This window comes from Pan troglodytes, chromosome 3 (genome assembly GCF_028858775.2).
Source record: "Pan troglodytes isolate AG18354 chromosome 3, NHGRI_mPanTro3-v2.0_pri, whole genome shotgun sequence".
NCBI classification, from domain to species: Eukaryota; Metazoa; Chordata; class Mammalia; order Primates; family Hominidae; genus Pan; species Pan troglodytes.
Genome location: NC_072401.2, coordinates 104565913 through 104579592, shown reverse-complemented (window position 1 = coordinate 104579592; position 13680 = coordinate 104565913). Strand labels below are relative to the sequence as shown.

Genomic DNA, 13680 nt, shown 5'->3' with positions numbered 1-13680 from the left:
AGAAAAAAACTGGTAAGTTGGATTTTATTGAGACTTAAACTTCTGCTTTACAATAGATGCTGTCAGGAGAATCAAGAGAAGCCACAGACTGGCAGAAACTGTATATAAAAGATGAATCTGGTGAAGGAATGTTATACAAAATATACAAAGAACTCTTAAAACCAACAATAGGAAACAACCAATCAATCTTAAAATTGGCAAAAGACCCAGATGACAAATAACCATATGAACAGATGCTTCATATCATATGTCATCAGAGAATCACAAATTGAAATAATCAACCATTACAAACCTACCAGAATAGCCAAAATCCAAAACATTGACACCACCAAATGCTGGTGTGTGGAGCAACAAGAATTCTTATTAATTGCTAGTGGAAATGCAAAATGGTACAGCCATTTTGGAAGATGGTTTCGCAGTTTCTTACAAAACTAAGCATACTTGTATGATTGAGCAGTTGTATTCCTTGGTATTTACTCAGATGAGCTGAGAATATATGTGCACACAAAGGGCTGCATGTGTATGTTAATAGCAGCTGTGTTCATAATTGCTAAGACTGTCTTTCAGTGGGTAAATGGATAAACTGGTACATTCATACAGTGGAATAGTATTCAGCAATTAAAAGAAATGAGAGGGCTGGGCGCAGTGGCTCATGCCTGTAATCCCAACACTTTGGGAGGCTGAGGCGGGCGGATCACCTGAGATCGGGATTTCAAGAGCAGCCTCCCCAACATGGCAAACACTGTCTTCACTAAAAATACAAAAAAGTAGCCGGGCATGGTGGTAAGCACCTGTAATCCCAGCTACTCAGGGGACTGAGGCAGGAGAATCGCTTGAACCCGGGAGGCGAAGGTTGCAGTGAGCCGAGATCGCACCACTGCACCCCAGCCTAGGTGACAGAGCAAAACTCTGTCTTAAAAAAAAAAAAAGGAAAGAAATGAGTGGACTTTTAATACACATTGCTTAGTGAAAGAAGCCAATCTGGAAAGGCTACATACTGTATGATTTCAAGTATATGACATTTTTAGAAAGACAAAACTACAGAGACAGTAAAAAAATAAACAGTTGCCAGGGATAATGGAGAAGAGAGGGATGAATAGGCAAAGCGGGGGGTTTTTTAGGACAGTGAAACTATTCTGTATGATACTGTAATGATGGACATGTGCCATTTTACATTTGTCAAAACCCACAGAATGTACAATACAAATAAACTGTCATGGAACTTATAGATTTTAATAATAATGTATCAATATTCATCACTTATAACAAATGTAGCATACTAATGCATGATGTTAATATGGGGAAAAAGGAATAGGGGACACTGGGTATGTAGGAACTCCCAGTATTTTCCATTCCATTTTTCTGGAAACCTAAAACTGCTGCTGTAAAATATAGTGTTTTGAATCACTGGATGGAACTATGTTTCAGTACAAAATATACTTAGTAATGCTTTGTTTTGTGGCTTAAATTTAGTTCTAGTTTGATGTTTACATCACTGCTTCAACATCTTTTTGTTTCATTTTCTGATTTACCTTTTTCCACCCTTTTCATTATTTCCAACTTTTTTCATTTTGTAGGTATTTTCAATTAGAAAAAAAATATTTATTTTAAGAAATAAAAATCATGTTTCTAATTGCATATTATGATAGCCCCAAATAAAAAATCATGTTTCTAATTGCATATTAGCTTCAAATAGACTTCATATCAATATCTAGTTATTCAGTTAAAATTGATGCTTTTTCATATATTTGGAATTGTTTGCTATTTTAAAATGTCCTTTTTAGAGCAAAGACAGCTAACCATTCTTTACAACTGGAGAAACTGAAGCTCCTCTAATAATTATTTTTATTTTCTCTAAAAAAAATTTAGGACAAAGTTGCTTTAGGAGCTAAGCCATATAAAGAAGAAATTGAAGATCTCAAAACGAAGCTTGTGAAAATAGACCTAGAGAAAATGAAAAATGCCAAAGAATTTGAAAAGGAGTACGTATTCGTCTTAATTTAATGTGATTTTAATAGCTTAAATTTTCTTCCTAAACTACATATACTTTTCATTAGTTAACTTTTTAAGATATAATTTATGAAAATATTGTTACTGCTCTTTTTTTAAAAATGTACACATCCATAGATTTTAAATATACTGGTCTCATTACATATGCAAAGTTTTTAAAACTAAACACAATTCTGATCAATTAACACGCTGTGTCTTTGAACACTTCTTAGTCATACAGAATATAAACAATTTTAAGTGGCTTTTGTATGCCTGAAAATGAACATTAAGAGTGTGTGTGTGTGTGTGTGTGTGTGTGTGTATTTAGTTTTACTAAGGTTTCTGTTGGTTCTCTTAATTTCATTTGTTGGCCTTACTGTGTTTCTGTGTGAAGATTATATTTCCTTTTAGTTTATAGTTCCCTAGGGCCCAAGAGCAAATCCTCTTTTTATTGATTTATTTATAGGTAGCATTATACATAACAGCATGCCTAAATTCTTTGTGGTATAGCATAATGAAAAGAACATTAAAGAGAGTCTAGGAAACTGAAGTAGAAATACATTCTCAATCCCAGCACTTTGGGAGGGCTACGCGGGCAAATCACGAGGTCAGGAGATAGAGACCATCCTGGCTAACACGGTGAAACCCCGCCTCTACTAAAAATACCAAAAAAATTAGCCGGCATGGTGGCAGGCGCCTGTAGTCCCAGCTACTTGGGAGGCTGAGGTAGGAGAATGGTGTGAACCCGGGAGGCGGAGCTTGCAGTAAGCCGAGATCGCACCACTGCACTCCAGCCTGGGCGACAGAGTGAGACTCCATCTCAAAAAAAAAAAAAAAGAAAGAAATATGTTCTCACTTACTAATGCATCACCTTACACTGTTTATTCTCTCTGGTCCTCGCATTCATAATCAATAAGGAAAGGTTTATTTAGAGGATTTGTTAGGATGCTTCCTGGCTTTTAACACTTTTCATTCTTCCTATATAAATCTTGAATAAATATTTAATGATCTCTTATTTTGCCCAGGAAGTAGCATTGGAATTTTCATGCTCTCTAAGCAGTCTATTGGTTTCAGTGAAACATAGATCTTTTAGATTCTTAATTATAAAAACAATTTTACTTGTAGAATAGGGTCAGCAGGGCCGGGCACGGTGGCTCACGCCTGTGATCCCAGCACTTTGGGAGGCTGAGGCAGGCAGATCACCTGAGGTCAGGAGTTTGAGACCAGTCTGGCCAACATGGTGAAACCCCGTCTCTACTAAAAGTACAAAAATTAGCCAGACGTGGTGGCAGGTGCCTGTAATCCCAGCTACTCAGGAGGCTGAGGCAGGAGAATCGCTTGAGCTCAGGAGGCAGAGGTTGCAGTGAGCTGAGATAGCGCCATTGCACTCCAGCCTGGGGGACAAGACCAAGACTTCGTCTCAAAAAAAAAAAGAAAAGTAAAGTAAAGAATAGGGTCAGCAGATACAGATAATTCATAGTCATTAAGAAAGGCAGAAAGTCTTATAATTTATCGTTACTGATTAATGCGTAAACTAACAACTCATAAAATGTCTCTTTCTACTGGAGAACAGTGATCAGAATTTGACCTTTGTAGCACCTTAGACCAGAGCTGCAGTCAGGGTTTGCTTTCCTGACCATACAGAAATAAAGCTGCACTTTCTCTTTCATGCTCCTTATACCTTCAAATATTTCTAGGACCCCATGGTAAAAAATAATTAGGTAATTATAATTTTGTTCAATATACAATGAATTCGGCCTCCAGAAGCTTTAAAAGAACTGGGGTTTCTCAATATAAGAAAATCGGACTGCCGCTGCACCCAAGCAGAATGCTTCTAGTTTGATGGCATTAATGCCATAAGGGACATGGCACCAGAGAGGTATCACGAGGGCTTATCTACTGCCACTTACAGACATTATGTCAATGTGATGTGTTAGAAAATCCTTCACAGCAGTTCTGTTTATTCTCCTGTAAAAAATCAGTTGCTGAGCTTTTTACATATTTTTATTGTTTTTGTTAGAATCAGTGCTACAAAAGCCACTGTAGAATATCAAAAGGAAGTTATAAGGCTATTGAGAGAAAATCTCAGAAGAAGTCAACAGGCCCAAGATACCTCAGGTAAGTAGAAAATGCAGATATTTTCAGATTAAATTTTACTTCTCAACACACAACAGACTTTGAAGACTAATATTATGTAGTATGTGACAGTCGAGAGTAAACAGAAGTTGGCCACTAATCTATTTTTAAATGAATTTATTGGAACCATATTTCCAGATATCTTGTGACATCTTCGTTTGTTGTAATCTTAGATGCTTATCCATTATAGATTCTTGAAAAATACGAACTCTGCTTTTGTATTGTCAAATCTTTACCTATTAGTGAAGATACCTTCAGGCAATAAAGGAATGACTTATACTATATCAACATGGAATTATGCTTCCCAATAAAACGAAACACATGTCTTCGTAGATTTTAATTGTATGCATCTAATAAGTTATAATTGGTGTACAGTAAAAATAAATACTATTCTGTTTGTTCTTGAAACTAAAAATACCAAGTTAATATTTACTTGCAAAGGTCTTTGAAATTTATCTGAGATACTTTTTAGATCTGTTGGTCAAATTTCTCAATATACATGCATTCCTCAAACTACCTTTATTCATATTCTGTCTGTCATGTTCCATTTGAAAAGAAAGAATGCTTGAACAGTACTTGAGATAGCTTTGCGCAGTAGAACAAGTACTGAACTAAGGTGCAGATCTCAATGGCTATATGAAATCGTGGGGTTAGCACCTGACCTTCTAATTTATAAGCATATATGTATGCTTATATATATACTTACTATAAGTATATATACACTTATTAAACATACATAAGTATACACAATATATAAGTATATATAGTATAAGTATATAATATATAAGTAGTATATCTATTACTTCTTTATTACTTACATGAGTAATATATAAGTAATATAAAATATATATTACTTATATATTATATATAAGTTATATATTATATATAAGTATAATATATATAAGTAATATATGTTATATATTATATATAAGTAATATATAAGTAATATATATAAGTAATATATAAGTATATATAGTAAATACTTATATACTTAGAAGTATTATACTTATAAGTCTATAGAAGTATATATACGAGTATATGTACTTATATACTCATACATACTTTTTTACAGGAGAATAAACAGAACTGCTGTGAAGGATTTTCTAATATATACTTATATATATATATATACACTTATATATACTTATAAGTATATATACACATATACTTATAAGTATATATATACACTTATATACTTATAAGTATATATATACACTTATATACTTATAAGTATATATATACACTTATATACTTATAAGTATATATATACACTTATATACTTATAAGTATATATACACTTATATACTTATAAGTATATATATACACTTATATACTTATAAGTGTATATATACACTTATATATACACTTATATACTTATAAGTGTATATATACACTTATATATACACTTATATACTTATAAGTGTATATATACACTTATATATACACTTATATACTTATAAGTGTATATATACACTTATATATACACTTATATACTTATAAGTGTATATATACACTTATATATACACTTATATACTTATAAGTGTATATATACACTTATATATACACTTATATACTTATTAAGTATATATATACACTTATATACTTATTAAGTATATATATACACTTATATACTTATAAGTATATATATACACTTATATACTTATTAAGTATATATATACACTTATATACTTATAAGTATATATATACACTTATATACTTATTAAGTATATATATACACTTATATACTTATAAGTATATATATACACTTATATACTTATAAGTATATATATACACTTATGTATACTTATATATATACTTATAAGTATATATATACATTTATATATACTTATAAGTATATATATACACTTATATATACTTACAAGTATATATACAGACTTATATATACTTATAAGTATATATCCACTTATATATACTTACAAGTATATATACAGACTTATATATACTTATAAGTATATATCCACTTATATATACTTACAAGTATATATACAGACTTATATATACTTACAAGTATATATATAGACTTATATATACTTATAAGTATGTATACATTTATAAGTATATACATACATACACATATATACTTATAAGTGTATATATGTATATGTATATATGTGTATATATACATGTATACATAAGTATACTTAGTATATATAAGTATATATGTATAGATATGTATATATAAGTATATGTATGTATAAGTATATAAGTATATACATATATATGTAAGTGTATATTTGTGCGTGCACAGTATATATGTGTATATACTTACTTATATATACTTACATATAAGTGTATATATATACACTTATAAGTATATAGTACAAGCAAATATCTTATGTTTTGCTTAGTATTTGGAATTTTCAATATGTAATATATATTATATATAATACTTATATATTTACAGAATATATAGAATTCTGTATATTATATGTTACAGGATACATATAAGTGTATACACATATATATGCATGTGCACACATATATAGTTATGCTCACACATATATATGGACATGGTATATGCACATATTTTTTGCAGGTAGTAACACTTCAGTCATGGGGAAAGTAATTTTTAGAGCTCATGTAATAAGTATCTTTTTTTAAAAAGTGTATATACATATACACTTATTTATATACATGCACATGCACACACACGTACATAAAGATCAAACCAAAAGTTGTGGGTAAAAACACATTGAAAATTCCAAATACTAAGCAAAACATAAGATGATATTCGCTTGTATTATTGTCCACTTGTTTCCAAAAAAAAAGATGGTGCTAAAGGTGTTAAGGTGTTACCTAGTACCTGTTGTAGCTTAAACTTCCCTAGTGTCTGTTACAGGATAACCACAGCACCTACCGAGAAAACTTAAAGGGGTAAAAATAGAAGTGAGGATTCTTTGTTTCAGAAGGTTGAGGATATTTATTCTTGATTTGTAGATGAGTTTCAGGTACATAGTGTAGAGGAATTCAAAATAAAATAGACATCAAGAATCACCCCCCACACACACACTATCCCTCTTTTGTGAATTCCCAGTGACCTAATGGATTAATCCACTTCATAACTATCTCACATTTTTATGCAACTTTGCCTACAATTTAAAAAACACAGTCTCTTTACACACATAGTGTAGAATATTTAATATGTGCTTTAATATTATCGTAACATATATTTAGTTAATAATATGTATTGAATATATATAATGCACTGAATGACGGGGTGGCCCTCCCACCCTACCTCACCTCCCCGCCACACACGCAGTGTGTTGTAACAAGCCCTCCAGGGGAAAACTGATGTAGAAAATATAGATCAATAAAGGACAGCAGTAAGTGGAGAGGATTGCTATTGCTGCAGTCAGGGTGAAAGATCTTGGTGATCAGGATCAGGATATGTTAGTGGAATTGGTTGAGGGGGATTCTAGAGGCATAGAATTAATGGTTGGTCAAATAAGCAGAGGGAGTAAGGTAGAAGGCAGAAGTCAAGGGTGACTTCCAGGGAAATAAGACTTGAGCTGTTTGGGTCTCTATAATGGCTTATTGTACTTAGTAGTATTTCCTTTATTTTGAACTTTGGAGACAATTAAAATTATCACCTATTTGTATATTTTCCTCCCACAGTGATATCAGAACATACTGATCCTCAGCCTTCAAATAAACCCTTAACTTGTGGAGGTGGCAGTGGCATTGTACAAAACACAAAAGCTCTTATTTTGAAAAGTGAACATATAAGGCTAGAAAAGGAAATTTCTAAGTTAAAGCAGCAAAATGAACAGCTAATAAAACAAAAGAATGAATTGTTAAGGTAAGATCTGCTTACATGATACGGATATTATGCTTACGGCTATTACATATATGTAGGGACATGGTATATGCACGTATTTTTTGCAGGTGGTAACACTTCAGTCATTATGGGGAAAGTAATTTTTAGAGCTCACGTAATAAGTATCTTTTTTAAAAAATGAGAATATGGTAGCACTATTCCAGTGTTTGCTGTCTATCAACTGACCAATTCTTAACCAAGGCAAGAAACAGGAAAGAAACAAAGACCTTTGAGGGGGCAGCTGAAATACACCACAAGTCCATATACCCAAGCCAGTGAGGCTTTACTTAGAGAGGAACTCCTTACGTCCATTATTGTAGGCTTTTTACTTTATAAACAGATCTAACAAATTATTCGGCTTCTACCACGTGGAAGAGTAGAATCTTTTCCCCAAGCACTCTACTATGATACAGTAGAAAAAAAAGCGTAAAATAATTTTACAAATAACTAACTCTGCCATGAGTGCTATTAAAAAAGAAACAAAAACAAAAAGGACATTATAAAAGGGTTATATTATGAAAGAGAGTGATCCAACGTTATCTAGGTGTTAGGGGTGGAGGGTTGGTTGATCAGGAAGCCAACAAACAGGCATACCTCGTTTTATTGCACTTATCTTTCTACTATACACACTGGGAACCCAAAAGATTTCCGCGATTCACTTCATTTCAGTGATCTGGAAACAAACCTGCAATATCTCCAAGGTATGCCTATATCAGAATAGATATGAAAAATGAGTAGGAATTAGGCTAGATGAGGGAAGAAGGATAAGTTTTCCAGGCCAGGGGAACATGTTCACAGGCTTTGAGTTAAGAAGAATAACTAATTGGTGGGACTGAAAGACATCCAGTGTAGCCAGAATGTACAGAATGAGACAGAGTAAAGTGCAAGACAAGGTGCCAGAGGTAACTAGATTCAGATTACATGGGCCCTTATAGTTCATTTTGAAGAATATGGAGTGGTATCCTAAATGTAATGGCAGGATTACCTGCACTGGAGGGTTTTAAGCTAGTGACCTGATGAGATCATATAGCATCTTTGGCTGCTAGAGCATTATAGAGGGATCAAATTTTAGAATGTGTTTATGGTAGTTCAGACAAAAAGTAATTATAGCATGGACTAGCTTGGCCCCAGTAGGGATAAAAACAAGGAAGTGAATTTGATAGATAGGATGAGATTGTATCAAGAGACTTGGATGACTTAAAATAAAAGAGAGTGAGGTCTCTAGGATTGCTTCCCAGGTTTCTCTCCGGAGGAACTGGATAAATGCTGGTGGCATCTCCTGTAAGAAGCAGCATTGTAACTAGAAAAGCACAGTGTAATATTTATTTTACAGTAAGAAAGGTACATCAAAGATTCATCTATCCAGGAGACTAATTTATCAAATTATTGTGGCAAAGCATCAATAGATAAGCCACCCTGGATTATATCATTGATTCATTTGAAAACCTAATGTTGTACTTAGAGCTTTCTTTTCAAGACTCCATGATCATGGAAACTTACTATATTATTCAATTTATATAGATCCATTTTGTTTTCTGAACTTTGAAAATAGTCAAAACAGGAAGCATGAGGTTGAAATTAAAATGTAAATGTGATAAAATGTACATTTTATGTTATATATATTTCATCACAATTTATTTTTAATTTTTAAATATAAATGTGAATACATCTTAAGAATCAAGAAGTCTTACAGTCTCTCTTTTCTTCCCCCACATTTAAGCAATAATCAGCATCTTTCCAATGAGGTCAAAACTTGGAAGGAAAGAACCCTTAAAAGAGAGGCTCACAAACAAGTAACTTGTGAGAATTCTCCAAAGTCTCCTAAAGTGACTGGAACAGCTTCTAAAAAGAAACAGATTACACCCTCTCAATGCAAGGAACGGAATTTACAAGATCCTGTGCCAAAGGAATCACCAAAATCTTGGTTTTTTGATAGCCGATCAAAATCTTTACCATCACCTCATCCAGTTCGCTATTTTGATAACTCAAGTTTAGGCCTTTGTCCAGGTAAGTAAATATACTGGTTACTTGGAAATCAGAGGGTAACAGTTGGAACTTATCATTAATATGTGATCCCAAAGGGCAAGTTTAGATAAGAGATGATTTAGTTGAGTAAGCTACAATGACAGGCTTCATTTGCTGACTCTGTAAGAAAGTTGATTTCTCCAAGGCACCCCACACAGTGAAGTGCAATTCACTTTTACCCCAAGTGAAGTCTTTAGTCTACCCTTTAAGCCCTTAGTTTCGTCCAAAGAGAGACAAGCAACTTTCTCAAGGACATGAAGATACTACCCTAAAAAGCAACTTTTACTGAAAAGTCTTATCAATTCAATGGACCAGAATATCCAATAGCATTATATTTACTTTACCCAAGCCAGATAATAGACGAATCATTTACTTATTCATTTATTCAGTCAACAAAATTGTTTTGAGCCCCTACTATGTGTTAAGGATTAGATCCTGGTGGCACATTGATAAGCAAAACCAGACATGATCCCTGCCTTCATAGAGCTTAATTCTCATGGAAGATACAGACAGTAATCAAGTGATTTAAAAAAAAAAAAGTGAAATTCTAGCAGTGCAAGTACAAAAGACTGTGAGAAATATAATAAGTATTTGAGGAGTATTGAGGAAGGAAACTGAGATCAGATCTAAAAGGTTAACATGAGTTGTCTTAATAAAGAGCAGAGGGAAAAACATCTCAGGCAGATGGAACAGCAACAGCGTTAGGGTAGGTGGGAACATGACCAGGGGAAGAGTTGAAAGAAATATGGTGTGGTCAGAGCACAGTGAGTACAAGCTTGTGTGGGTGAAGTCAGTGAGGCCAAAGAGAGAAATAAGAGCCAGAAATGCTGGACTTTTATAAATTATATAAAGGAATTGTTTCATTTATTGTGTAGAGGAAGCCTTTGAAAGATCTTAAGCAATGGCAGGAGAACATGAGTTATACATTTTGAAAACATCACCTCGTCTCTAAGGTGACCAGCAAATAATAGGAGCAGGAGTTAGACTGTTGTCTAAACAAGACATGATGGTAGTGTGGACTTGGAGTAGAGAAGGAGAGAAGTAGACTGACGGGAGAGATTTTGGAGTAAAATCAGCAACACCAGGCACCTGATTGAACAAAGGAGTGGGGAGGTATCAAGGATCACCCCCAGCTCTGCATGGAGGTTGTCCACAGAAGTGGGGGGACTTGCAGGAGAAACGGTAACACGGCATTTCTTGTAGCCTTTCTCACCACATAGCATCTACTGTGCACAGCCCTTTGTGACAGTGTGTCTGCCTACCCTACCAGAGGTACCCTGTTATGCAACTGTAGAAATCTAAAGCAACAAAATTGTACAGTAAGAAAGGCAGTTGCCAAATCATTTAAAACCTTGAGAACTATTTGCCAGAGTTTATAAACCTCTACTTTGTGATTAAGAAAAAATCTATCCATTCTCATCAACTACATCAAAATTAGATCAAGTTGACAGTCTAAAAGTGTTCTTAGGGAGATAGGTAGGCACAGAAACATTTGGAATAAAAACATGTTTGAAATATTCTCTTCATTAAATAGTATTTAACAAACATTTAAGGACCTTCTATTGGCTAGCTAACACTTGCATGGAACTCTCTCACTATGTTGCCCGAACTGGCCTTGAACTCCTAGGCTCAAGCAATCCTCCTAAGCATCAAGGACTACAGGTGCATGCTAGCTACCACACCCAGCTGTAATCACCTTTTGATTTGTCTGCTAGTGCCAGAGGCATATGCATAATGTGAATTCATCAAACTGCAAATAAAAATGTTTGAGTCCTTTTTTAATATGTGGATCTCTCTGGTACTGTTTTTAGATAAATAAAAGAGTAGCCTAGAAGAATACATACATCAAAAACTGACCAATTCAGAATTAAATGAGATAGTCCCAGCTTGAATTAATACGTCTTTAAAAAAATAAATGTGAGTTTTTACTTTTAATTATAAAAGGTAATCTAAATTACCTTAAACTAAGGTAATTTCCAAGACCAGTTATGGTAGATTTACTTTTATAAATATAATAATTGTAAAATAAATATTGTTTATAAGCAAATAGATGCAGCTAAAGTCCTTTTTAAAGGCTCACAGAAAGCTTTCCAAAGATGATTAAATATTCTCTAAAATACTATTTGTTTAGCACACCATTTATTTTGAAAAACAGGACGAAAGAAAACTCAATCAGCCCGTGTTTGATTCACTTTGAATTTCAAATTGAAGAATTCCAAATAAAACTTTATTACCTCTCAGTTTAACTATGGTTTGTCTAATAGTTCATTTTAGGACAAAATGGGGAGTAAACTTCTCCAACTCTGAGGTGAAATACACCATCTTCATGACCAAACACGGTGAATCACGTTGCCATTTTTCATTCTTCACATCTCTCCTGTCTTAACCTCCTTTCCACTTCCAGCTGTGCTTGGTTTTTGTGTATTTTTGTAATAGGATGAATGTTGTTTTCATTTTCTTTCTCAGAGGTGCAAAATGCAGGAGCAGAGAGTGTGGATTCTCAGCCAGGTCCTTGGCACGCCTCCTCAGGAAAAGATGTGCCTGAGTGCAAAACTCAGTAGACTCCTCTTTGTCACTTCTCTGGAGATCCAGCATTCCTTATTTGGAAATGACTTTGTTTATGTGTCTATCCCTGGTAATGATGTTGTAGTGCAGCTTAATTTCAATTCAGTCTTTACTTTGCCGCTAGAGTTGAAAGATAAGGGAACAGGAAATGAATGCATTGTGGTAATTTAGAATGGTGATAGCAATACCTTCTTCTTGCATATGGTAATACTTTTAAAAGTTGAATTGTTTTATTTATTTGTATATTTTGTAAAGAATAAAGTTATTGAAAGAAATGTAAAGTTATCTACATGACTTAGCATATTCCAAAGCATAATACATACATTAATATAAAACATCATTTTATTAACAAAATTGTAAATGTTTTTAATACCTTACACATTCAATAAATGTTTAGTAGTCCTGAATCACCGCTCTTCTATATAATGTTAATGGTTTCTTGGTGAGGTAGTCTCTCTTGTTGACTCAGTATTTTGCTATGAAAATATACACAAGTTTTCTGGATCTGGATTTAAATTCTTAAAGGATAGCAGAGGCTATGTCCTCTTAACTTTCCAGTTCTAATATTCCTTTTACTGTAATAACCACAGAAGTTCTTTCTCACATTTCTGGTAACCTACCTATCCCAATCCCTATACAAACTCTCTAAATTGGTTGGTTTATTATTAGACTTTGTTTTTCATTGCCCCTCACTCCCAGCCTGGAGGAACCTATAGATCATTTATTCTACCTCTTCATTGTAGACATAAGGAAACAGTACCAGAGTTTTTATCAAAGTAAAGTTTTCTAAACCTGGAGTCCCCACAGATAGATAAAGCATATATGGATGGACTTCTTGTAATCTAAAATTTTTGAAATTTTTTATGAACTTTTTTGTGTGGATTTATTTGGGGGGAGGGGATACTAGGGTTTATACTTTGTTTTATCATATTCTTAGAGGGGCCCGTGATCCTGTAAAAATCTAAGAACTATGGTTTTAGAGGATATTTGATATTACTTTTATACCATATGACTTTGAAAAACCACTTAAAACAAGTTGCATTAGGTTATAGAACAGAGGTAAAGTGATTTCAAGTCATTCTCGGCTCTTTGGTAAGATTCATTCAAAGGGAGACGTTATTGATTGC

At 33.4% G+C, this 13680-nt stretch overlaps 1 protein-coding gene across 16 annotated transcripts in view; it reads left to right on the top strand.

Moving 5' to 3' along the window:
• Positions 1 to 12960, top strand: part of CENPE (centromere protein E) — a 92857-nt gene extending 79897 nt beyond the window's left edge. For all 16 annotated transcript variants that reach the window (XM_063808987.1, XM_009448085.5, XM_009448079.5 and 13 more), the window contains 5 exons: positions 1870 to 1982; positions 4010 to 4107; positions 7762 to 7945; positions 9684 to 9970; positions 12455 to 12960. In XM_063808987.1, the coding sequence (XP_063665057.1) occupies positions 1870 to 1982; positions 4010 to 4107; positions 7762 to 7945; positions 9684 to 9970; positions 12455 to 12549 (777 nt within the window). In that variant the 3' untranslated portion in view covers positions 12550 to 12960. The remainder of the gene's footprint in view (positions 1 to 1869; positions 1983 to 4009; positions 4108 to 7761; positions 7946 to 9683; positions 9971 to 12454) is intronic.
• Positions 12961 to 13680: the final 720 nt, after the last annotated feature.